The 25,713-nt window shown below is 48.6% G+C and overlaps 1 protein-coding gene across 4 annotated transcripts in view; it reads right to left on the bottom strand.

Moving 5' to 3' along the window:
* The window catches only part of ADAMTS17 (ADAM metallopeptidase with thrombospondin type 1 motif 17), a 350,614-nt gene that overhangs the window by 93,580 nt on the left and 231,321 nt on the right, over positions 1 to 25,713 (bottom strand). For 3 of the 4 annotated variants that reach the window (XM_030873117.2, XM_030873118.3, XM_060293909.1), the window contains 3 exons: positions 24,367 to 24,533; positions 15,568 to 15,695; positions 3,763 to 3,883 (listed from right to left, as the gene is read on the bottom strand). In XM_030873117.2, coding sequence (XP_030728977.1) covers positions 3,763 to 3,883; positions 15,568 to 15,695; positions 24,367 to 24,533 — 416 coding nt within the window. The remainder of the gene's footprint in view (positions 1 to 3,762; positions 3,884 to 15,567; positions 15,696 to 24,366; positions 24,534 to 25,713) is intronic. The other variant, XM_060293908.1, reaches the window with a different exon arrangement.

Raw genomic sequence — 25,713 nt, forward strand, 5'->3', positions numbered from 1 at the left:
CACACCCCATACCTAAAGACTGGAGCACAGAACTTGGCACAAGGCAGAGGTTCTAAAGCTAATTATTGAACAAACGTGTGACATGTGGATCTGCCCTTATTCAATTGGGATAGATCACGTCACTCTCCCTTTTAAGAATTGATTGTTTGAGAAGGTTCTCTTTGAGAAAAAAGTGCAAAGGGATTCAGAGCCCATGGGGCATCATGGCCAACGGTTCTCGGTGGGGTCTTCAGTCCAGGTATGTTCTGGACTGAGTGTCCATGGACACCAGTCACCTTTCTAGTGTCAAAGAGCAGCATGAAATAATGTGAAAATGACACCTTAATGAAACAAAAGCATCCTATCAAGAACTTTCAAGTTACTAAATTTAAAAAAGTTTGGCTATTTCAACTCAGCCAAAGGCTTGGGCATTTTGAAGCCCATCCATCAGAAAAGTAATATGATAGCCAATTCAAGTTGATTCCTCCTAGAGATGAGTGGCCCAGGACCTCATCTGTTCAAAGTTGGGAGGCAACAGGCCAGAGGGCAATAAACAACCTCACTCAGGATGCTACACTGGGACCTCTCAAGGACACCCTGGGGGCGTGGACACTGTCCCTGTGTGGGTCTGCTCTGGGTCCTCAGCTCAAGTACTTGGGTTAAGGACCCAGAAGAGTTCAGGCAAGGGTCAGGGCACATATATAATTGGGCACAAATCCTGCATTTGATTCCTCTTTATCTTTCTGGTATGGTATTTTCTTTGATATTCACCCTCAGGGTGATAAGGCATTCCTCCTCTTCCCAGTCTTTCGAGCTGGGCAGAGATGAAAGTTACCTTCCTATCTAAACTGACAGGATTCTGAATCCATCCGGCTGCACTTGGAGTCACCTAGATATTACATGACCCGGGCGCTTTATACCGTTTCTAAGCTGGGTTTTTCCTTCAGCCTGAAATGTCCTTCTCCCACCCCCACTGCCAGTTAATTCCTACTTGTCCTTTAGGGCTTGGGGGCCATTGTCATCTGCCCATAGGGCTGGGCGAGGAGCCCCACCAGAACTTGGGGCCCCACAGCACACCCGCTGAGCACCTCCCTTGACTGTGACCAACTCAGTGACAGTTAACTTTTATTTCTGCAACACCCTGCTCTGAAAATACAGCAGTGCTGAATGAATGTTTACTGGGTGAATGGCCACCTGGGTGAGCACGAGCAGTATCTCTCGTACATGCCTTCCAGAATGCCAGACCTGGGTTACAGGCTAGCGTTTGATGAAATTTGTTAGCTAGTGATTCATTCACGTGTGAGCGAGCATTCCACGGACATCTTCAATAAACAGCATCCACAATGACATGAGCTTATGCTCACAGACCCCAACCCCAAGGATTTGGAGAAAACAGCTTTAGACTTCAGAATGAAGGTGTGACATTTGGCAACTCTTCAGAAGGACAGAACTTTTATAGGTGGGTGAAGCTAACTGAGCTTATCTTTCTCTGAAGGTTTGCTAAGGCTTTTGTGAAGGAACACTAAGCTGCATGTCAGGGTGGGGACCTCCCCCTGGAGGATTCCAGCATCTGCCATTCTATGGGGGACTGGCTGCCACAGTCCCAGAGGCCTGATCTCCCCAGGAGGAAGCCTGCACATTCACGCCCATCTCCCTTCTGTGTATGGTTGGGGCCAGGAATAAGGTGGGATGGAGAAGGGAGAGAGCAGAGGAAAAGGACATTGCTGTGATCGGAGCAATGGATGTGTTCATGCCAAGATCAAAGGCCAACAAATGGATTAGACACTGGGGGAATGCTTTTGCCCTGATCTGGGTTCTCTCGAAGTTGTCTGCTACGTGGCATACAATGGAAGTTTACAAAGGTGTATGGTGGAACCTTCCTTAATGCTCTACAGAATTGCCCAGGGAGCAGAAGTGGGCACGGCTGTGCTTGACCTGCCTTCCACAGAATGGAGCAATTGTAGTCAGTCCAGTTTATTAGAGCTCAGCACAGCATTCAGTTTACATAAAAGGTTCTAATGCTGCTTTTTAAAAAAAATCAATAGTAAACACTTGCCAGCTGCTGAGGTCTCGGTCCTAATAACTGTCCTTGCTGCACAGTTTTAGCAGGCAAGGTCAGTCTCATGGCAAACTGGAGTTAGGGTCCATATAGAGAAAGTAGCATCAGACAAAACAAAGAGCAGACGTTATCAAAGGTTCAGAGCAGTGCTGTCCACGAGAACTTGCTGTAAGGAAGAGTTCTCTCTCTGCATCATCCAACAAGGGACCCCCAGTCACATGTGGCAACGGGGCACTTGAAATGTGGCTAGCGGGACTGGTGGCTGAAGTTTTAAGTTTGTTTAATTTTAACTAATTATATTTAAAATTTGAATCAATGCCAGTGGCCTGTGGCTACTGTCCTGCATGGTGCAGCTTTGGAGGGCACCTCCCCCACACCGACTTGTTCCAACATCAGCTCCTTTAGCTTTCCTCGGGAGCCGGGCAGCAGGCACAGGTTCTCACTCAAGCTTCCTGTTCCACAGCCTGGGCACCTATCTTTAAGTCCTGAAACCAGCCCTTACGGGGCCTGAAGTGTAATTTTTAATGTCATTTTGTATTTGCATTTGCCCCTGGTTTTGCTTTCACAGGATCCTGCAAAGCATCTGTGCAACAGGCCGCCCTTTCCAAAGTATCTAGAAGGAATGTTTCCTCCAGACCAGGTCTTCTGTCCAAATAGAGAAAAGGGGGACGTGCACAGGCTTCTCCTCTCTGCCTTTCCTAGAGGCCCGTTCTGTGGGACAGGGAGGAACAACTGTGAGTCTATCCCCTTGTTGGGTGGAACTGGACTGAAACACTTCTCTTCAAAGCAGTTGTGGGAATTAGAACAGAAGCTTTTCAGCTCAGCTCCACTCAAGAAGTTATCTTGGTGATGTCACTCTTGGTGACGTCGGGTGAGGGGACACTCGCCCTCCGGGTGACTTGCCCGCCTCACGCTCCCCTCATTGAGTATCAAGCAGGTACTTCCCTGTACATCATAAGCTGGTGGCCACCAGGACGGGAAATCAGAAATGCTCTCCCAGCTCTGGGCGAAGCAGCCCACAGCTGTGAGGATGGTTCCAGTGGAAAGACTGTGAGGTCCATCAGCTGAACCCCGCCAACCTCTCCACGCCCAGAGCTGGAGAAGGTCTGCATCTGGGACACGGGAGATGCAGCGACTCTGCAGCCTCAGCCGGTGGATGCATCGCAGACGTCCCGGAACATGAGGCTTCATGCACGTTTTAGGGATCTGTGTAAATGCTATTCTACTCTTACTGACAGAAAAAACAGAGAAAAGCTCTTCCATCCATAGGTAAAAATGATGTGGCAAAGTGTCTTCATCACCGCCTCTGTGTGCCGGACAGACGAGGGGCTGGCACATGCTGAGGGGCGGGGCTGGTGGGACAGGGCCGCTACTGTGTGAGAATGGACCTCGGGGCCGAACCCGGAGGGCCACAGGCAGACTGTTCCTGTCTAGGAACCTAAAGATGTCATTCTGGCTAAAATGTCCTTCTCTGCCTTTCAGAAAGCCTAAGACTGTGGTGCTAGGTGCCCTATCTACTATTAATTACTCCTTAAATGTGAGATGCAGGGAAGGCACGTGATCGTTGGCTTTTGGGTAACATAATATACAATAAGATTGGCTTTGGGGCAATAAAATATACCACACTTGTAGGAGGCCCAGTAGCTGCAGCGACACCTTGGGGCCCACACTCACCCGTCCGCCAGGCGTGGCCCAGGCCACCTTTCCTCGGGCCCTGAGCTCACCTGTGCCCCGAGAGTGGCTGAAGTCACCCTTCACCACGCGGCAGGTCTTGCCGTCCCCGCTGCAGACCCCACACCGGTCTTCTTTGGCCGCAGACCCAATGATTCCATCACAGCCGATTTTCTAAATAAGCAGAGCGCTGGGTTATTCTGGGTATAGGACTCAGAGACACACCCTGCAGGGCTGACTTCTCCATGAGGCCCAGCAGGCTGGCGCATGGGGGCCCATGATACCTCCAGAGGCCCAAGCAAATGTTTTAATTTATTTTAAAATCAGAAGAGAAAAAAGAATACGATCCAACTAGTATTATATTTGTCTTTACACCCACAGAGTCATCAAATACAGGTTTTAGTATTTGTTATGGAGGAGAGGCCTGCGAAGGCCCAAGTGCCCAGAACTCACACTGAGGCCTGAGCCGGTCCCTTCCAGAGCTGCCTGAGGCGGGGCTGAGGGGAGGGAGGGAAGCCGGCTCCCACACCTTCTGTTGTGGCCATAATTTCACACAATCCATGATCCCCTTGGAGCTGCGTGGGTCCTTGGTTCTATCTCAGTTGGAACAGCCAACAGTCTCAGAAGACACAGCAGAGACCACAGTGACTTTTCTGCTGAGGTCGGGAAGCCCAGAGCTCACTCAGGCATGGCTGGGAATGAGCACCCTAGTTCTCAGTCAGGGGGATTTAGCCCAAGAAGATACCCTGCTGCTCAGATTTTTTCAACGAGGCCTGTCTGAGGGCAGAGGAGGGTCGCCCTGACCCTGGGTGGCTCCGGGCAGCACAGCCCACATCAGTTCATAAAAAGTGGGAAAAGGTTGTGAACTCCTGTTTTTCCTTAAAAAAAAAAAATGCACGAGACTTTTGTGGTCTGCAAAATAACATACCTAAGTTTATGTTATGGTAAACACTGGTGTGTTTAATTATTTGCAAGCTAAATTGCTAAAATGCCTCTCCACATCTCTCCCCTAAAGTGAAGAATTCCAGAACAAGAACTGGGTCTTCCCCACTGCCCTGTACCCTGCACTAGGTACTGGTGCCTCAAGCTGTGGAGGGTTCTACAGCCAGATAACCCAAGCCAAGGTGATTGTGCTCTTTCCTCCCTCCTTACACCCCACTCCAACCGGGGCAGGGCACAGGGCAGAGCCGGCTGAACAGCAGACCTCCTGGAGGCAAAGGCTTGGCCCCATGGCTCACCAACTGAACCCTCTGCTTCATAAAGGCAGTGCTTCTTCAACATAAACATGCATCCGCCTCACCAGGAGGGCTGTGAAAACACTGATGCGGGATCCATCCCTAGAGTTTCTGATCCAGCAGGGCTGGGTGGGCCTGAGAATCTGTATTTCTATGAAGTTCCCAGGTGATGCTGCTGTTGCTGGCCGGGACCACACTTGGAGAACCCTGGCACCGCGGAATGCTACACGAAGAGCAAGTGAGTGTTCTTCATAGTCAACGGTCCTGAAGTCTCACCCTTGGATCCTTTTGTTTCTTTGGGAAAGAATTAATGAGAAATTACTATCGTGTGTACAAAATTGATAGCATCACTGAATATATTTCAGTGAAGACTTGAAGATATGCTAAGTGCAGAGCAAATGTGGTCCCAAAATGACCATTATGAAAACTGAAAAAGGGCAGCATTTAAAAAAAAAAAGAAGCTCAAACGTGTTCAAAGTTAGTATAAAAACAGGTAAAGGGCAAGATCGGGGGCTTTAGCAGCTAGAGGCCAGGCAATGAGCAAAAGGAGAGAGTGGACGTACGGGTGATTTAGTGACACATGGAGACCCGATGGTAACTGGCATTGACTGTCACACCTTGCCAGGGCAGACCACCAATGCGACCTGGAGGCTGCCACAGGGTACCTTGAACTTGGATCATGTGGCAGGAGCTGGCTAAGTTCACGATCTGGACTGCTGGCTGATTGCTATGAAGATGCTTAATGTAAAATTACAGGTGCTAAGAATACAAGGCAGCCAAGATCTGAAATTTTGCTCAGCCAGCATGCTCAGCAAATGCCCTGGGGCCACGTCTGTGTGGCCACATGTGTGCTGCCCATCTTCGTGTCTCCTCATGTCCCAGAGCCCAACGTCCCAGTCCCCAGCCTGTTTCTAGTGCTGCCACAGGGCTAACACCCATAGAGCCAGCCCCTGTACCTTGGCCGCTTTCGTGTCACCCTGACCTGTCCCCACGTGGCTTCCCCATCTCCCAGGCACTCTCAGCTCTAGACTTCTCTCTCACTGGCTTTTTATTATTTTTTAATCACACTCCTGCCCAGCAATAGTGGGTCTCTGACTTGAGCAGGTAGCATCCGATACCTTAGTCAGGGTTTCTTGATAAAAGTTTTCTAGATGCTCTAAGTGAACAACCCACTTGTTCTAGACAGCTTCCCCCAAGCCCAGCGATGACATCTGACAAATCTGGGGCCACATAGCAAGTGACTGGCAGGGCCAGGAACAGTCCCCCACCTCCTGCCTCCCAGCTCCAGGCTGGCTGGATATCTCCCCCGACTGTCCTCAGCCTGGCGAGGCCTTCTGGACAAAGTAAGGCCTCTCCCCAAAGTATGCTGGCTTTGTGAGAATTTGGAAACGTTCAGAATAGAGAAGCTAAAAGAACACCAGAAACACTACCTTTGGGGAAAGGAAATGTGAGGGGAGAATCCACGCTAGAATTTCAAAAGGCTACCTGTTGTCTGGCTAAGAGATCATGGCTAGGAGGCACAGTTTGCATTTGAAATCTGCCAGACCAAGAATTCACCTGAATGCAGGAAGGACAGGCATGGGAGGTGCTTCAGGGAGCAGCGCGACAGGGGACTCACTGGGAGGAAGGGCCTTTAGCAGGAGAGCACACATTTTCCTAGATGAGCAAACCGCTTTCCCTCCAAAGAGTCCCCTGAAAGAAGGATCTTGGTGGGAAAGAGAAAAGTGATAGTGAGGAAGGGCAGTAGCTTAAGTGAGTGCTTATAAAGCCCCTGCACAGCCAGACCAGCATTAGGTGTCCTCGGGATGTTGCTCCAGACAAGCAGAGGCAGGTCAGGGGGGCAACTGTCTCCCCTCACTGTGATTCTCACCATCGCTCCTAAAACATAATACAAAGAACATGTACACGCTTGCTCAGTAGCAAGGCCCCAACTGGCACTGGGATAGACCTCATGGGATCTAAAGTTTAAGTACATGCAATGTTTGGAATTGATTTCCTTTTTTTCGGGGATGAGGTCACCATCAGTTAGGAGCCCAGCAAGGTCTTGATATCTGCGGGACTGCCGGAGTGCGCTGCTGCCTTGTGACACTTGGGCACACTTGGCCTGCAAGAAGCTAGCCCTGGCCTCTGTTCCTAGAGTCCAGGTTATTCACAGGTAAGTCCAGGGGCCCACTGTCATCTATTTCTCTCAGGAGGTGCTGCATGATCCTTTCCGAAACATGAGCCACCTGCTTATTTTTCCACTGGGGTGATAGGTCTTGAGGGCTTAAAATTCGTCTATTAAAATGGTACGCCCTTTCACACAATTCTCGCTCTGCACTTGCTAAAGGGAATAACACCTCCTGGTTTGATCATCTGTGGTCAATTTCTAGGGCAGACAGATAATCTCCTGGGCCCAGGAACACAGATCATGCAGGGTGGCACTTATTAAACTCCAGCACACTGCAATCACCTGAAGGCCTAGGTAGGTCACACATTGCTGGGTGGGGCCCAAGGATTTGTGTTTCCGCTGAATTCCCAGGTGATGCTGCAGGCCTAGGGCTTACTGGGAGACCACTGGGCTAGGTTTAGAACTCAGAGAGAGACCTTCCTGGAGATGGCCACGGCTGTGAGACTCCAGCCCTGTGTCCTGAAGAAGTGTCCTTTCTCCCTCTGGAAAGGCTCCATGCATGGAGCTCCCACTGGGAGCTCTGTCACCCCTGAGTCAAAGCAGTTCTGGGCTGAGGTATCCTGGAGGGATGTGGAGGACAGTGCTGACGCCCCTCTGCTCCCAGGAACTGGGGCCCTCTTACAATGGTGCTCAGGTCAAGTAAACAATCTATGGGAAGCTCCATCATGACAGAACGTCTAGTTATAAAACCCCAAATGCCTTCAAATGAGGGCCTTACAGATCACCTGAACGCTGGTTTAAGGGCTGTTCAGAACTTCCTACTCACAGGTCTCCTCCACCCAGGAAACAGAGATCCAGACCTGAAGCCTTCAAAAGCCTTATTTGCAGGATTCACATCGTCTTATGCGTTAAACTGTCAAAGGCTGGATACAGGGGGAAACTCCTCTGCTATTTTCTCCTCTTTCCTTACCCAGCATTTTTTTTGATTTTAAAAACTAGTTTCTTTTGTTAAAATTTCACCTCTCAGAACAAAAGTATCCTCAGACATGACTTAAGATTGTAGCTAACTGGCTTCTGGACTAGGGCTAAGTTACCCGGCAGGTGGGCAGTCAGCTTCTCTTCCGTCAATGTTGTGCTCAAAGTTGAGGTTCACCATGTATGTCCTGAGGATCGTTACAGATTTGGACATGAGCCTCAGTTTCCCCATTCTAAAAATGAGAATATTAACCTCAATCTCAGAGAGTTGTTGTAAAAATTACCTCTTCTCTGGTTCAAGAAACCCAGGCTCACCACTCAGGCCCTGGTGAGAGGTTGGCCCTTTCAGGATGGATGGAGACTGTTCACAGGCCATCTTCCTTCTAAGGGGCTGGGGGACACGCCCCCTCCCCTCTCTCTATTTGAGCAGACCAGGGCTCAACAGATAATTGTCCTCTATCCCTCTTCTGCCACAGAATCCCTGCCCCTCCAAAAAAGGCAAAGGGGAAGGAGAAGGTGTTGATAGGTAGGACTGCATCTTACCTCTGTCCCTCTTGGGGGTGATGCATGAGAGCTGTGTGCAAAGGCCCACTGCAGGTGGGCTCTCCCGTGATGTTAAGCAGCCCCACCTGCAGCGGGTCATGGTCTGTCCCAGTGGGCTTCTTAGGTCAGGTGCAAACAGGGATGCTTGCGGGGTCACCCTGTATATTAATTCTCTGGGACACCCAGGGGCTGGGACAGTTTTGTGTGCTCTGCTCTCTGCCTGGTATTAGATGCCAAGATGAATTTAAAGGGAGAGCACACAGGGAGGTCTGTGTCTGAACAGCAGCAAATCTGAGAACCAAGGGGCAAGAGCCAAACTAATCTGCCAGCAGTGGCATTTTCTCCCTTTGCTACGCAGTAGTGCCAGCAACATACGATATTCTTGGAAGGGGCTGGGATTCTTTTTTTCCCCCAAAATACTGAATGTTAGAGGAGAGTTAATGTCTGTATTTATGAGGCTTGGTGTTCCAGAGGACAAGAAGACAAAATTAAAGGAAACTCCAAACAATAAACTCTTGAATCTTCCCATGTTATCTTAGTGATCCCCGGCGGTCACTTTTCTACATACACTAGGAATTCCTGCTACCCATTTCTGAGCTTCCAAAGCAGTTCCTACTCAGCATCTGTTGGTCAGAGCCCTGCTCTGCTGAATTCAGAGTGTGTGTGACACCAAGGGGAGGACACTGTCTGGAGAATAATTAATCAAAGGCTCAGGATGGTAGGGACCTGGCAGGAAAAGCACAAGTTCTTTTGGTAGAGACAGTTCCTGTGAAACATGCAAAAAGACTAGAAAAGCATTAGTGCTCAGAACTATGTTCTGGAGGAGGGGGAGGGATGGACCATGAACAGGACAGAAGTGAAGAATATCCATCTTTAGTGATTTGAAACCTGGATTCTGCCCCCAGAATCCTGCCGCTGCTCGATGGGCCATCACCAGTGACAGATAACCTCCTGGTCACCACATCCAGTGACCATTTCTCCATCCTCATCTTTGACCTGTCACTCTGTAGCATCTGATGATACCCCATCTGCGGCTGTGCATACATTCATTCACCCAAAGCACGGTTACTGGACTCCTGTTACATGCCTAACCTGGAATAAAGACGCTAAAACAGAGGCCGAGAAGGGAGCGGGCATCCGAGCCGTCTCTTGTGTGATTCTCTACTGATCCCTTGGACAGTTCTGCCTCCCTCGCCTCTCTCCGAAAGCGGGCAGCTCTCGTGCCCCTTCTGCTTCTGATTTTTCTTGGTAATGTCACCTTCTCCTTAAGCTGCAACAATCACTCACATGCAGACGGCTCTTAAACCTCACACTCGCCCTCCCACCCAGGCTCACAGAGGGCCGGTCTGCTGACAATACCCCTAGACTCTCTGGCCAGGACACTGACCTCAATGGGGCCACACTGAAACACCGGCTCCTCCTCTAAAGCTGCTGGCTCCTGACTTCTCAGTTCTACTGTTGGATGCCTCTTGCTGCCCTCCTGGAGCTGACAGACATGGCTGCCTTCCCGGCCCTAAGCCTGAGGCCTCCAGGCCATTTCCGACCCCTCTTCTTGATATACTCACTTAGGTGCCGGCCTCGTGGCTTTGTCCCCTGAAACCTCTCTAGTGTCTATTTCTTCTCTGTGCTCATGGCCACTGCCCAGTTTAGACCCTCTCATTACTCAGCAAATGACTTATCATACTGGTTTTCTCCCCGCTGCTGCCAGATTGATCTTCACCTGGTCATGGCTGTGGACCCCACTGCCTATCAAGTATGCCTGCACTTAGGAACCTGGGACCCTCCCCGATCTCATCCCAACCGCTCAGTCCCCCAGCTTTCCTCCCTCCTTCTCCAAGTGCACACTGAGTCCAACCACCTCCAGCTCCCGCGAGCTCCATCACACCCACAGTCAGAATAAACCCAGATTCCAGCCACAGCCTGCCCAGCCCTGCCCGGCCCAGGCCTTGCCTGGAGCCTCTGCCCCCTGCCCTCCACTGTTTCTGGAATGTGCCAGCCTCGCCCCTGCTGCCTTCTGCTGGGAGTGTCCCCCCCGCCATGTCTCCGCTGGGCTGGCTCTGTCTCCTCGGAGGGCCCTGCTGCACCACTCGCAGCCCACTGTCTACGACACTGTTTCGTCCTCACACGGGCCAGTCCCAGGAATGACCAGGTCTGTGAGTTTACATGTTTCTTGTCTGTACGGTGCATGGGGACAGGAACCCTCTTGGTCCTGCTGAGCACTGCATGCCCAGAGTACCTTTCAGCGTCCAGCACATGGAATGTTCTTTCTGCTCTGTCTAAACCCAGTCCCTCACTGGCTCTCAATCACACCTTCACCTGTGGTTGTTAGGGTTTCACGAGTCAGTCTCATCTTTCCAACAGACACACCATAAGCATGTGGAGGACGGTGTCTTATAATCCTCTGTACTCTTGTCCTCAACCCAGACACAGTGGCCAGCATGGTGCTGAGCACAGAATATGTGTTCAATAAACACATAAAAATGCTGACCTCTCATCAAGCTGGGCCCTGGGCCAAACTGGGAATAGGAGACTTTGGTTTTCAAACCAGGCCCTCTGCACCCCCAGCCTGACAGCAGAGTCACCCCTCCCACAACAGCGCAGTTTAACTTTCTCATTTTTGAACTGGGACTTCCTCACACAGGTTTCGATGGTCTTGTTTGTGTTTATTTTTCTGGCTGAGAGGAGAAGCACTTCCTTTCTTCAACTTAATAGCTATCTTCCAGCTACTGCCTCACTCTCTCTCCGCTGTTAGAGGGACACCACTGACTTCTTGTTTTAAATTTAATTGCTACTTTCAGCCAGCGATGCAGCCCCCATCCCAGCATTGTCTGGGCTCCTGGGTCAGCTCCACCAAGTCCTGCTGGGCTCGTCTTCCTCATTCCGGACTTCACCCTTGTCTTGCTAAACTACATGTCATTTCTTCAGAATGGATGCATGGGAAATAAAATTTCTGAGTTCTTCCATGTCTCAAAATTACTTTATTTTGCCTGCATGCTTGGTTGATCATTTGGCTGCATACAGAATTCAGTAATTATCTCAATTTTCTGCCAGGGTCAGTTTTCCTGTTTGTTTTTCTTGGTCTTTCTCATTCCTGCTGCTGGTTTTCTTCAGAGAGCTGATGATCTCTGGTTGACCACTCGTATTTGAGAATGAGGCACAGAAGGGCCAACTGATGGAACTCCAGATGTGAGGGTGGCAGTCTTCCATTCGGGACTGGCGGGAGGGAAGCTGGGCTCTGCCCCCAGTCCCAGAGGGTGGGCGCTATGCTAGAATACTAGGGTCCCTCCCCTGCTTCAGCTGTCCCTGAACAGCTTATCACACAACTTCGGAAAAGAGCCTGAAGATAACTTCCTAACAGCCCGTCAAGCTCCCAGTGCCAGGCTGGGCATGGTCAGCAATGGTAACTCATTATTTTCAGCCAACTCCTCCCTCCCACTCCATTCCCAAGTACTAGACTTCCTCAAGCATCTTGCTTTCATTCTGGTTGTGACTCTCCATCTGTTCCAGTTTTGGCCTCTGTTTCTTCAGTGAAACTTCCATCCACTTCTGCCCTCTTGTCAAAGGGTGGCCTCTGCTTCTCTTCACCACCATGGTTTGTGCTATGCTGCCTTAACCACTGGATTAGTGGAGTACTGGGATGGAAGAGGGGTGAACATGTGGCTCAGTCTGCTGGCTTAATCCAGAAGTTGCTATGGGAGGTTAATCAGATAAAAGGGATACAGGGAATGACTTCAGAGTTTTAAGCACTGCTGTGGATAAAGTTTCAGCACTGTTGAAAGGCCCATGCATGCATAACACCCGGTACAGATTCCTGCATGCTTGTTACCCCTTTTCACACAGGGGGACTCTTGAGGCCAGAACCTCTTATAATTCTCCTAGATTCTAGCAGTAATTCCATTTGCCTAATAGACCACAAAATAAGAGGCCAATAAATTCTGGGCAATGAAAATGGTCCATTGAAATAAGCTCCAGATTCCAGAATCGCTGAAGTCCTAAGAGCAGGGGACCCACCCACTCTTTTTTTCTGATTGCAAAATGCAATCAGAGGCTGTCTGTCCTTTAAGCCAGCCCCTTGGAGAACACAGACAATCAGACACAACCCCTCCACTGAATAAGCTTATAGGCCCTGAAGGTGTTTTGTTTCGGTGTTCATCAAGCCAGGGATATGTACACAAGTTAGGGTCCCAAGGAAATGTGACTGTAATCGGAGTACATTGGCTGCAAGTGTACGTTAGCTGATGAGGCCTTAAAGAAAAGCCAAGCATATCTGGTCCCAGGTCCATGCAGACATGTCCATCCATTTGACTCACCCACTGCCGGTCAGCAGCTTTGAGGCAAGTTGCACATTAGAGGCGTATTAACTTGATTTCCTTGCTTCTGGAGGCCAACAGTAGGAATCATTAATGATGGGACTCCTGATTTATAGGGACTTGCTGAAAAATAGACAATGTTTGTGTTTCTTCCCCCAACTCACTCCCACTTTTATGAGCGCTGTTAAGTTTCATTTCAGCATGTTAAGTAATTTGTGACTCACTGAAATGAAACTTAACTCAGTCCTCATAAAACAGAGTAAAATGGTATTTTTGTGTTTCATGTTATGGTTTGAATCAGCCTGCTATTTGGAGCTTAGTGGAATCTTCTCAAAATGCCATTTTGGAGCCTCTCATCCCTGCCATTCCCCACCAACTAGTCACCATGTTTCTCAGAATTTCCCAGAACTCCTTCTGCTACCCCAAAATAGCAAAATTTATAGCTAAAGGAACAGTGGGAAAAGCTAGCAAGTAAACCATGGCAACATTTCTGGAAGTGCTGTCTTACATAAAATTTGGATGATTTCTACCTTTTATCCACTATGATAATGGATAGATAACGACATTGATGAATAGGTACAGACCCTCTGCTCACAAAACCCCTGAGATATCTTTTTATTACTATTACTCTTCTTCTCTTTAACCAATATTCCTTGCCTTACTCATCCACAAGGACCACAGAAATCCAGAACTTTCCACTTTGGCAATCACTGTAACTAGGCATAAATACTGTATTTGTACTTAATTTCTTAGTCTTATTTAAATATGCTCAATGTTATTATAAAACTTCATTAACTCTGACTTTACTAATTTGGATTTTTGTGAGAATTGAGTTAACCTTGGGCTAAAGTTAACCTTCATAGATTCTCTCTGAAGAATGAGCACTCTTAGAAAAATTACAGATGGGATTTTTAACTTCCTTCAGAAAGCAAGTTGTTTCTCTCATGAGGTGCTTGCTGGCAGGTGTGCTGCCATATCCCAGGACAGTGGTCCTTTTGCTAGGACTGGTGGGCGGCCTGGAGGCAGTGGGTCTCTGGGATGCTTCCAGGTACAGGAGATGGTACTTCCAAGAACTGGCAGGCAGCTGTCTCCCCATTGTCAGGGTGAGGCTCTAAGGAGCGTGAGCCCCACCTGCTGTACAGCACTGTGAAAGGGGCCACCGTCTGCGCCGCCGTGCTCTAGAGCCCCCTGCCTTGAGGGGTCGTGTTTGGTTAGCACTAAGTCTCAGCGCAGGATGAGTAAATGCAAATGATGAAGATGGTGGTAGAGGCATTTGAGATGGACTAGGGGGTGGAATGGGATGCGGGTGGGAATGGGAAGGCGAGGGTACACATGTCATTCGTGTCACACCCAAGTGCAGGGCAGGCTCTGGTTTGATGGTGCCCTGATGACTGCACACTTAAGGCTATTGAAATATCTTGAGTGGCATCTCAAAAACCCTGCTGTACTCACTAAAGGACTGAGAGTTTCACTGTCATGGTATGGGGGAGATTCCCTAATTGAAAAGGCTGCAGTTAGAACCAAAGTCACGGAAGGGGCACACTGGCACTGATCGCTTAGAGCTGAAATCATGTCTGGCCACTTAACGTGGACCGCACTGGCCAGAAAATTTCAGGATTCTTAGAAATGTTTCCACATTGATAAGAACACTGCAGAAGATGCTGGTGAGAGGCTGGAGGTGGCTCAGCTGGTGCTGCTCTAAAGAATACAAGTGCTTTTAACTTGGGAAATGTTTGCTAAAGGAACATACGTCATTGGGCTGCACCATGGCCCATGCAAGTGTATAATTTAGGACAGAAACAGATCTTGCACTTGGCTTGCTAGCAGGTTTACCAAAGAACCAGAACCATCAGCCATTTTTCTTTCAATGATAATGATAAGATCATTGTTCACATCTCCGCCAGAGGCTCTGCCCATTCTTTGCTACAATGCAGCAGCCCTGAGGGCCTGTCGCCCCTCCTTCCCTGGGAGGATGCCTGGCCAAGACTCTGGGGCACCAAGTGTCTATCACCCCTACATATTCGTATTTGATAACAAAGCCAGGCAGTGCCAAAGGAGTCTGGATACTGTCAAGTTTTTCCCTGAAAAATCCTAGTCTTAGACTAGTTTGGACTTTGCAGGGAAAAAAATCCACTAGGGTTGAAATGGTCGGACACCCTCCCTCCCTCCTTTCTCTTTTTGTATTCTTAAATGACATCTTTCATCACGCTAATGAATCACAGACATCCAACATCAGGATGGGTTTGGGGATTATATTCCAATGGGTGGAGCAGTCCCCAAAAGCCAAGCACAGTCACATCCCCAGGTACCACCTGTGAAGGCATCTGCTCAGTTTTACTATATCTTTTATAGCTAAACAAGCACAGCTTGTCCAAAAACGTATGTTCGTATACATCTTCCAGTCCCACCTAGTAGTCTATCTGCTCTTCCCTTTGTCATGATGTCTAAAGTTACTCCAAATTTTTTGAGATGACCCATGTTGCCACTACTCTTGCAGCACCTCAACTCTTGGGTGGCCTGCACTTGGGCCTCATGCTCAGTCACTGCTGAGGGAGGAAGGGGTGCCAGGCTGCAGGTGGCAGCACCACCAATGCAATTCCTCACCCAGGCCCCCGCCACCCTGAGCCCCTCTGGAGGGAGCCTCCCCTCCAAAGCCCTGCCAAGGACACAAGGAAAACACGTCACCTGGCACCTGCCGTGCACACAGAGGTCGGTCTCGTAGGGCCCGCAAGGCGTGCCGTCCAGGACCCTGTCGGCCACCAGCAGCGGGGACTCCTTCCCGAGGGGCGAGCAGTAGAGTTCACACGGCTTATCTAAGGAGGGAAAGGGGTGGACGTTGACGTGGGATGGGGTTTGGGGGCCATGCAGGGTGCAGATGCACATGAGCGACAGGCCAGCCCAAGAGACGAGAAGTCGGCATGGGATCAAGGTCACAGGTACATGGCACATGTTGCACCCAGCCCTTGGAACGCGTGAAACAGAAAATGGAGAAATCAGGTGAATGACATAGAGGTGAGGGCACTGTGGGCTTTTCTGTACCTTGCTCTCTTTATCCTTTGCAAAGACACAGTATTTCTTTTTCCTTAAGGTATTAAAAATACCAGGCAGAACAAACATTTTGTGGTGTGCTAACCTCTAAGCAAGTTGACTATGTATGAAGGGTGAGCCTGGGGTGGGAAAGGGGGAGGAGGCGAACAAGAAGGCCTCCCAGTGAGGGGAGCAGGCCCAGGGGTGTCTCCATGGCAGTGGCTTTTGCTAACGCTTTAGTGCTCCCCAGCCTCTGGATAAAAGCTGCAGGGCTGTGGTATGTGGTAAGAAGGCCCTGGAAGAAACGGAGCAGGAATAAGGAAGAGAAAGGGGACACAGAATCCTCTAGGACAACTTGTAAGAGCCATGTCCCCAGGCAGGATGGAAACCCTGGTTTCTGCTGCTGCTGGAACGAAGTGAGCTCCCAGAACATGCCAAGATCTCACGCCTTTGCCTAGATTGTTCCCTCTGCCTGGAAATCCCTCCCTGCACTTAGCTTTCTGGAAGATTCCTGGCACCCCAGAAACTTCCACTCCAGAGTTCTCTCTTCTCATGCCACCTCTGACTTGGACTCTTTATTTGCACTTTGCACACTCCTCCATTAAAGCCCTCAAATCCTACCGTCCTATAATTGTTTGAGCAACTCCCATATACAAGGGGATTTCTTACAAGGCGGATCCTGTTGCTACAGGAGTTTGAAGAGGATGGATTGTAATTACCTTTAGATTGAAGAACTGATGGAAATGGGAGCCCTTGGAGGACAAGGAACTGAACTTTCATCTTTTATCCTCAGGTCAGTCCCAGGACCTGGCTCACAGAAGGTCTTGGTAAATATTTTCATCTTTCTATATAAACTTTAGAGTCAGTTTGTTGATATACCCAAAATAACTTGCTGGAATTTTCATCAGGATTGCCCTGAATCTCTATATCAAATTGGAAAGAATTGGCATCTTGATATCTTTCCATTGATATGGAATATCTCCCCATTTTTATAATTGTTTTAGTTCATTCATCAGAGTTTTGTAGTTTTCCTCATATAGATCTTACACATATTTTGTTAGACTTATACCTAATTATTTCATTTTGGGGGTGCTAATGTAAACGGCATTGTGCTCTTGTTTTAAGAATTTCAGCAGTGTTCCTTTTATTTTTTATTTTTATTTTTTGGCTGCACGGCACAGCATGCAGGATCTTAGTTCCCCGACCAGGCCTCTGTAGTGGAAGCGCAGAGTCTTAACCTCTGGACTGCCAGGGAAGTCCCTGGCGTTGTTTTTTTAATTTCAAACTCCACTTGCTCATTGTTGTTATATAGGGAAGGGACTGACTTTCGTACATGTACCTTATATCCTGCAACCTTGCTATAATCCCTTACTAGTTCCAGGAGGTATTTTCTGTTGATTCTTTTGGATTTTCTACATAGATGATTATGTCATCTGCAAACAAAGATAGTTTTCTTTCTTCCCAATCTGTATACAGTAAGTCCCCTACATATGAACCTTTAAGTTGCGAACTTTCAAAGATGCGAATGTATTATAAACCTATTTCAGTACAGTACTAAATAGCCGATTGTGTTAGTTGGGTAACCTAGGCTAACTCTGTTGGACTTACAAACAAATTGGACTTATGAACGTGCTCTCAGAACTGAACTTGTTTGTATGTAGGAGACTTACTGTACCTCTTATTTCCTTTTCTTGTCTTATTGCATTAACTAGGACTTCCAGTATGATGTTGAAAAAGTAGTGGTGAAAGGGGACTGCCTTGCCTTGTAATTGATCTTTGTAGGAAAGCTTCAGGATTATTTATTTTTTAATAAATGAATGGATTTTGTTCTTTTGTACACAACTGAGAAAGATAAATGCACCTTTTCTCTCTTTCTCTCAGTCACCGAATTCTAATGTGGTTTATACAATTATTTTGCAAAGGAACTTTCAGAGAGAGAAACACCAACATCTTTGTGCTGTCTCTGCAAGGCCCTTTGTCTCCACCATGAAACTTCCCCAGTGGGTCCTTCTGGTGGTCTCAGGTGAGCAAGGGCAGGGGTGAAAAAAAAAAAGGCTTCTAGAGCTGACTTGGCCTCAGTAGACCATGGCATCCTAGCTGGAGAGTTCCTGTCAGAGCAGACATGTTGTCTTATCGAGGTTCTGGAGCTTTTGTGATAGGGGGACATTCACTAAACTGTCACTGTGGTCAACAGCTTTCCATAGAGCTCCTCTCCCATGGAGCGCTGCTGATCAACATGATCAACAAAATAAGTCTTGTCTTAGAACACTAGAAAGAAGCTACAGGGGCACAGTGGAGATGTTCAACTTGGCTGTTCCAGTTAGCGGTGGAGGGAAAAATCTGCTGTGAAGGGTAGATTCCCAGGTAAGCAAAGTAACAATGATTTGTTTATTCATTTAACAAACATGGATGGAGCCCCTCTCTCACACAAGGCACTCTTTTGGCACTGCTTGGGAAAGAAAGATGAGTCATGCATGCCTTTCAAGGCCCTGGTGGTCTTATAGACAAGTACACGGCAAATCCCCAATGAGGCAGACTGTGAAAAGCTCATGGGTCTGATCTGAGCTGTCAGACGACAGGGCATACTAGAAGGAATGATCCATTTCTCCAGCTGGCAAGCTGGGGGCAGTTGTCCCTCCATTTAGATGGAATAACCCAAGATGGTAGCCAGTGAAAGGAGAACTATGGGAGACTGAAATGTAAACTGAGATCAGGTTCTGGGAGGCTAACTTGACAAGATTTTGGAGGTGCTCTTTAGGACCCTGAGGTTTCCTTTGAGCATCTCAGAGAGCCACTGAGACAGAGGCAGCACACAGCCCCCATCTTGAATGGATGGGTATACCTTCTCCACATACTGGGCTTCCTCTAGTGTTTCACTGTAAGGATGGATCCCTTGGACAAAGCAGTTTCAAAACTATGGATTACATTTAAACTGAAGTGCTGCCTCAATATCTGGAGTCACTGAGCTTTGAGGAGATTCATTCAGTAGCAGTAGTAATGATGATGGTGCCATGCAGCATGCTAAGTAGTGTCTACGCATTTCAGGTGGGTGCTGTCATCATTCTATCTTACAGACGAGCGCACAGGCTCAGAGAACGTGCATGGCTGCCCAGAGTCCCTCAGTTGGCAGAGCCAGACCCTGGCCTCTTCGTCCCATCCTGGTTTCTTTCCACCATCACTGTTTTCTTTCTGAACGGAGAACTCTGGGGGTCAAAGATACCAAGGGGGCAAAATGGTGCTGCTGAAAACAAACCGCCAGTTTTATGAATGTTTATGAGTGTATACTCTGATTTAGGCAGAGATGAAAATGGGATTTGGGTAGAAAAGTAGAGGCTCTTTTGAGGTAAGTTAGAAAGACCAGACTTGAAAGGGATGAAGATCCCTTTCTGGGCTCTTTGGTGTGAACATCAGGGAAGTAGAGACTCTGCAAAGCAGGTGGTCCCAACCTCAGATGGAGGGGATTCTGACCATGACCCCAGGCAACAAGGTACACTCAACTCCACCTGTATTCCACTCTCCCCCCTGCAGACACCATCCCCTGTGGCTACAGTAGTCTGGGAGCCCCAGGCCCCACAACAGAGTCCAGAGGTAATACTTCCTTCCTCTGCTCAGCTGGAACTCCCTCCATTTGTCCATCTCCTTTCCTGAGGATTCTGCTCAGAACTCAGGGCACCTCACACCTCTAGGAAGGTGTAGCACTATGTCCCAAAGCAACTCAGGATAAACTTTATAAAACTCGAGGCAGCTCAGAACCTCTCGAAATTCTCTGAATATTCCCCTCCAAGCTGCCCTGGGTGGGCAATTAATCTCCTGATAAATGACATGAGGTGTTGGATTTCAGCTTTGGGCAGTGTCAACACTCCTACATCCACAGTTGTACAGAAGGAGGTCAAATCTTCTTAAAAGTTATACAACCATACACTCTAAGGAAAGAAGCTTGGAACATCCCTCTTGCCTGGCTGATGTGTGCTGAGATTAAATTCGGATTGAGGCTGACTGTTTGGGGTGGGTCCCAGCTTCTCACTGGTTCACTTGTCGTCAGGACTTACACTTGGATGGGGAAGCCACAGACAGGGAATGTGAGATGGACTTGGGGTCTTAAGAGCCACACCACCACATCTGCTTGGTGGGGGCTTGGAGGGCTCCCCCGCTGTGCTCCAGGATGCGGATGGTGCAGACAATACTTGTGGCTCTTAGTGCTCTTGTTCTTTCTCTGCCAGTGGTTACAAACTCTTACTAAGGTGGAGACACTAAGGTTGAGGTCATCACAGGTGCTCACCCCAGCCCTTCCTGGCTCTCTGTGGGGTATACACGCTGAGGAGGCTGCTCAGCTCCCTACCCCCAAAGCTGCTCACCATGACCCCATAGCCAGGCCTCAGCTGATTGGACCAGCAGTGGCCACATGACTGTGGCTGGGCCAATCAGAGTCTTTCTCCCCACCACAACCTCATAGGTAGGCCTCATGGGGCCTCAGTTGATTGGACCAAGAATGGCCACCTGACCACAGCTAGACCAATCAGTCTCTCTCTCCTGGGAAATCAGCACTGAAATTAGATAGAGAGGTTCTGTCTGCTCATGGTTGATGATGGGTCTCTAAGAAGTCTACACTTCCTCATCCACAATTCAGAAATTCAAAAGCTCTGAAAACTGCAAGCATTTTTTTTTTAAACATATTTGGCAGATACATTAGACAGCAAAATTAGCCTTGACTGACGTGAGACTGTTGGTAGTACTCAGTATCCCACTTAGAGACTGTTCATGGGTTGCCTGGTAGAGATGTCTGTGTGTCTGACTGTGGGGTGCTTCCCAGGACCCCACTGGGATATTAAATAATATATATTTGATGCATGTTGTTATTTTTCTAACACCTAAAATGCTCTGGACTCCCAACCACATCTGGCCCCAAAGGATTTGAATACAGGATGAAGACTTCATAAAAGGTGCAGTGGGCTGCCCATCAGCCTGTACGCGGACAAGTTGTGAGAAAGTCAGTCTGTAGCAGGAGCAGGAAGAAATGGGTCACAAACGCAGGCTGTGGTGAACACGGAGAGAAGGTCCTGACATCTTCAGAGGCCCTGGCCCCAGACCTTCATCCCGGCCCTGGGGACCTGTGAGATATCCTGCATCTTTGCAACCACTCTCTTTTTCATTAAGCAGCTCTAGCTGGAGTGGTCAAGCTGGAGTCAGAGAGCCCTGACCATCAGATCTTCCATCCCTTGGGAGGCTCAGACCCAGAGGGGGTTCCACCATGTCGGGGAGAGGCAGCTGGGAGAGGGAGCTGGGAAAGCACCTCCACGTCCAGACACAGCCTTTGCCAAGGCCTCTGACACTTCAATGGGCACGTGGCCTGCTGGCCTGGGCGGGGAGGACTAAACTCTTGAAGGCTTCCACTAAATGAGATTCCACAGGGAAAGCAGAAAGGGGGTGGGTTTGGCAACAGGCCATCTCAATGGGTTTCTGTCTAAAGGCTTTTCCACTTAGAAATATTTTCTAAGGAAAGTCTTTGTCTTCTTTTGGAGGTGGTACGAATTTGTGGTCCTGAGCCCTCCCTTGGAAAATCTACCTCTGCAAGAATTCCCTTTTTTTTTTTTTTCAATAAGAGGAAAAAGAAAAAAATATAGCTTCCCCTTTCTTGAACTGTGCGTCACTCGCCAAAGAATTCCACAGCGATAGCAACTCTATGAATAGGGCAGTCATAATGGGCTTCAGAAGAGCCCAGAGCCCAACCACAGGAATCGTTCCTCTCATGGCTGAGCTAGAATTGTGCCTTTTATAAACCGAGTTGTGAGAGGAACACTTATAATCTCTATTCTCCCCCTACCTTCTGAATTGGGCATTTATTATTTTGTTTTTATCCTCATGAAACGCTCCTTAAAACAAAACAAAACAAAAAAACCGCTGGCTTCTGTTTATATTTGAGAAGGAAATGAAACCAAATATGCAAGAAGTCATGACAATTCCACCCCAGAGGGGGATGTGTCAAGCTACCCTTGCAAAGCCCTGTACTTGGGGTCTCTCCTTCAAAGGCAGAGTGCTTACTGTGCTTATCAAGTAGGGTTCCACTTTTCAGATCAAAGGTGGTGGCACTCTGGCTGTAATTATTTATTGCTTTGGCAGAAGCAAAAAGCGAGTGGGTAAAAACACATTCTGAACACAATGAGCTTCCCCAAATAGCTGTACTTGGAGGCTTCCTGTAAGGGGGATCTGGGCAGACATCAGCCTCAGCCTCTGTAATGATAAGGAACCAAGGAGCTCAGTGATCCAAAAGTGGTTAGAAGTAAAATAGAAGTTTAATCTGGACTTGGAGAAATCTGTGGAAAAACAGACATTTCAGTGGGATTTCTGCATTGCATAAATGAGGCAGGAAAACTGAAAACTGGAGCAAGAGACCAAGGAAAGAATAACAAGGCCTTGCACATGGCAGAGAGGAAATGAGAGTGGGTGAGTCCGTCTTAGACCTGACCTCTTCTTGCTCCCAAGACGTGGGAGAGGACAGACAGGGGACCTAAACCATCCTTATCTGGTAGTCTGGGGATGGTTGAAGGTTTGGAAATGAAGCTGCTTCTCATCAAAACCTGCCACTGCGCTGCAAACACGGCAGCCCCTGCCAGCAATATCTTCCTTCCGATTAGGGGTCCGAGTGCACCTGGGACGTCTAGAAGCCTCAAATGTCTTCCTGCATCAGACGAATGCCCAGGCAGAGCCACAAGGCTCTTTTGTGAGCCCCAGCTTCCAGCTGCCTGTCCCCTGTTTGGGAGCACGGGTCTCCCTCTCCCTAGTCTGCAGGGAAAGCCGAGGGTGTGAAGGCTCCATCTCCCTGGAAATCTGCTGGTTAGGCAACAGGGTGGCTATAATCACACAGCTCCCAGAGGTAGTGGTCTTTGTAAAAAAGGAAAACGTCTGGGGGAGCTCCCCGATGCTTTAAAATGAGCCCGCGGCGGGGTGGGCTGGTATTCTCTGCTCTGGTTTAGAACATCCCACGTCAGTTTGAAGGTGACGGGTCAGGTTGTTGGGTTAAAAGCTGCGGATCTGAGGCCAGTATTCCCTGTGCTGCCTGGGTCTACCCCCGTCACAGTTATGCACGCTTGAGCTTGTAACAGAGTGTATATTTCAGAGGTTCTTCAGATCACAGGGAAGAAACCTAAGTCCTGGCACAGGAACCTCATTCTCCTGCAAAGTATTCTGCCTCCTGCAAAATACTTCAGAGGCTGTGTAAAAATCAGGCCCAGTTGCTTGAGTTCTTATTGAAGCATCCTCACTCAGCACTCGTGAAATCTTTCTGTCTTACTGGAAGCCAGCTGGTTATCTTCTGAGTCAGCTCCTCCGGAACTGAGCTCAGTTCCCTCCCTGCTCCTCATGCAGCAGCTTAGACATGTCACGTAACCTGTAACCTCTCACCTTCTGCACGGGTGGTTTTGCATATTTAATGAGATGATATGAGCAGAGCTAACTTGAGCCTGGCACATGGTATGCTCCATAAATGGGACCATGTTGTCATCATTATAACACACTCTTGTTTCCTGAAGATGAACAGAATTTTAAGCATAAAAAACCCTGAACTAGGCCCTGGGAGATCCTTATGGACAATAAACAAACATCACATATCCTATAGACCTGATATCCCACCTCGAATTTTATCAGCCACTGGAAATGCTTGTAATGTCCAGTGGGCAGAGTCTCTTGATTTGGGAGAAAACTCTGGGAAAGAAAATGTGACCTGTGCTTATTATCATCTTCCCCAAGTTGTAAACTGTCCTGGAACAAAACAAATACAAACACATAGATACAATAAACAGAGTAGTGGTTACCAGAGGGGAAGGGAGGTAGGGGGAGGGTAAAGAGAGTCAACTGTATGGTGATGGATGGAAACTTAACTGCTGGTGGGGAGCATACTGTAGTGTATACACAAGTGAAAAATATAGTGTTGTACACATGAAATTTACATAATGTTATAAACCAATGTTACCTAAGTTAAAAAAAAAAAAAAAAACTTTACCCAAACACTCCAGTCAAGGAGTAAGAGCCAACCCAAGATGAACCAAGAAAAGAAATGCAAGAAAGCGTCACCACTGGAAAGAGAAACAGCAGACACACAAACCCGCTGTCCTGCTCCTGCAGAGCCTCGCTCTCCTCAACGCTGGCCTGGGCCCAGCAGCACAGGGTATTAGATGGCAGGCTGCCAGCACACCCGCCTTGCTATGAACAGAACGGGGGTAGGGGGCGGGCAGGAGGTATCTGGTCCACTGCCTGCCTCACAGCTGCTTTTGGGAAATCTCAGAGCTGGGTCATCCAAGTTCAACTCCCTGTGGCTCCACGGCTGAGCTGGGCAGGACTGGAGTGTCCTCTTGGGTGGACTGTGGGGGTGGGGATGCCCTGTGGGTTTTCCTAGGAGGTGTTTATGGTCTTGGGGAGCGGGGGAGGGAGGCCGCTCTGAAAGGATGCACCATATGCCTTTACCGTCAACCACCACTGCTGTCAGCAGGCCCTTCTTCTTGCTGCTCAGCCGGTCATGCATCTGGCACTGCTGGTCACGGAAGCTGGGCAGGCCCTTGGGGCAGGGCAAGTTCTCACAGACCGCGTGCTCCACACTTGCGCCCAGGCAGTGCGTGCCTCCAGGCCCCGGGCTAGAAGGAAGAGAGTGGTCTGCGTTAACCAGACAGGCTGCGGAAATAGCAGGGGTGCTCGGGGTTCGGCCTCTCTTTCCGGAGGGGGAAGGGGCAGGCGAAGTTTCCAAAGCAATCCCCCTCTCCTCTTACACACCAACTCTCAGCAATCCCAGGCCCACGATGATGACATGTTAAGTGAGCCATCAGAAAAATGCATCCAAGAACTGTAAATCAAGGTCATCTGGAATTAGAATACAGTGAGGATCAATCAGTTCACCAAGACGCACAAATTGTGTCTTTCATCTGAACTTACAACTTGACCATCTGTAACACTGAAAACCCCAAGGGGAATTTTTGGTGTGTGTGGGTTTTTTGATTTTTTGTCTCCTACAAAATGAAGACTTTTAAGTGGCTCCTAGCTATACTCCAGAGGTCACTAAGTTTCAGGATGGGTAAATAAATAGCTCTCATTTACTCTGTAATGAAAAGAATAAGAATGACTAATTCACTTGTTCATGGGCTTTGGGTAGAGACCAGCCGGATCCCAGTTTTGCACCCTTTACCTGGCAAGCGTGAGACCACACGTGCTCCATGCTGTGGTCTTGGGTCCTAGATGCTCTGTGCTTAGTCTGGGGCTTTAACCAGTGCTGGACACCCAGTTGTGTTCTCTGGCCATGTCTGCACATGGGAGGGGCACTAAGGAGGAGCAGCAGGACCCTGGCCTAGCTGGCTGACGCTGTCTCTGCCCGGCTCTTCCACGAGGCCCTGGATGTCCTCTTAGGACTCTGACCTGGGCAACCTCAATGGTACCCTTCACCTCCACGATGCCAAGAGCATCACGATGGAGTAAGACTGTCCCCACCCCCTCGCACCATTCCCCCGGCACATTTTTATTGAAATTCAGCACAAATCACATCTGCTCCACTCAATGACTTTTCACAAACTGTACACACCTGTTAGCAAGGTGACATTTTTTGATACACTAACTATTTCATTTTGAATATTTCCTTTCCTCTCTCTGCCATTTCTTGTGTTCAGACAGTAAGACCACCCTATGATGATTGCCTTATGGAAGAGATATGACAGCAGAAGGGGGCAAAAGTCTTTAGGCTTTTGTGTCACAATAATCTACACCAGGAATCCACAAACTTTCTCTGCAAAGGGCCAGACAGTCCATTTTATTGGCTTCGTGGGCCAC

The sequence above is a fragment of the Globicephala melas genome, chromosome 2 (assembly GCF_963455315.2).
Source record: "Globicephala melas chromosome 2, mGloMel1.2, whole genome shotgun sequence".
NCBI classification, from domain to species: domain Eukaryota; kingdom Metazoa; phylum Chordata; class Mammalia; order Artiodactyla; family Delphinidae; genus Globicephala; species Globicephala melas.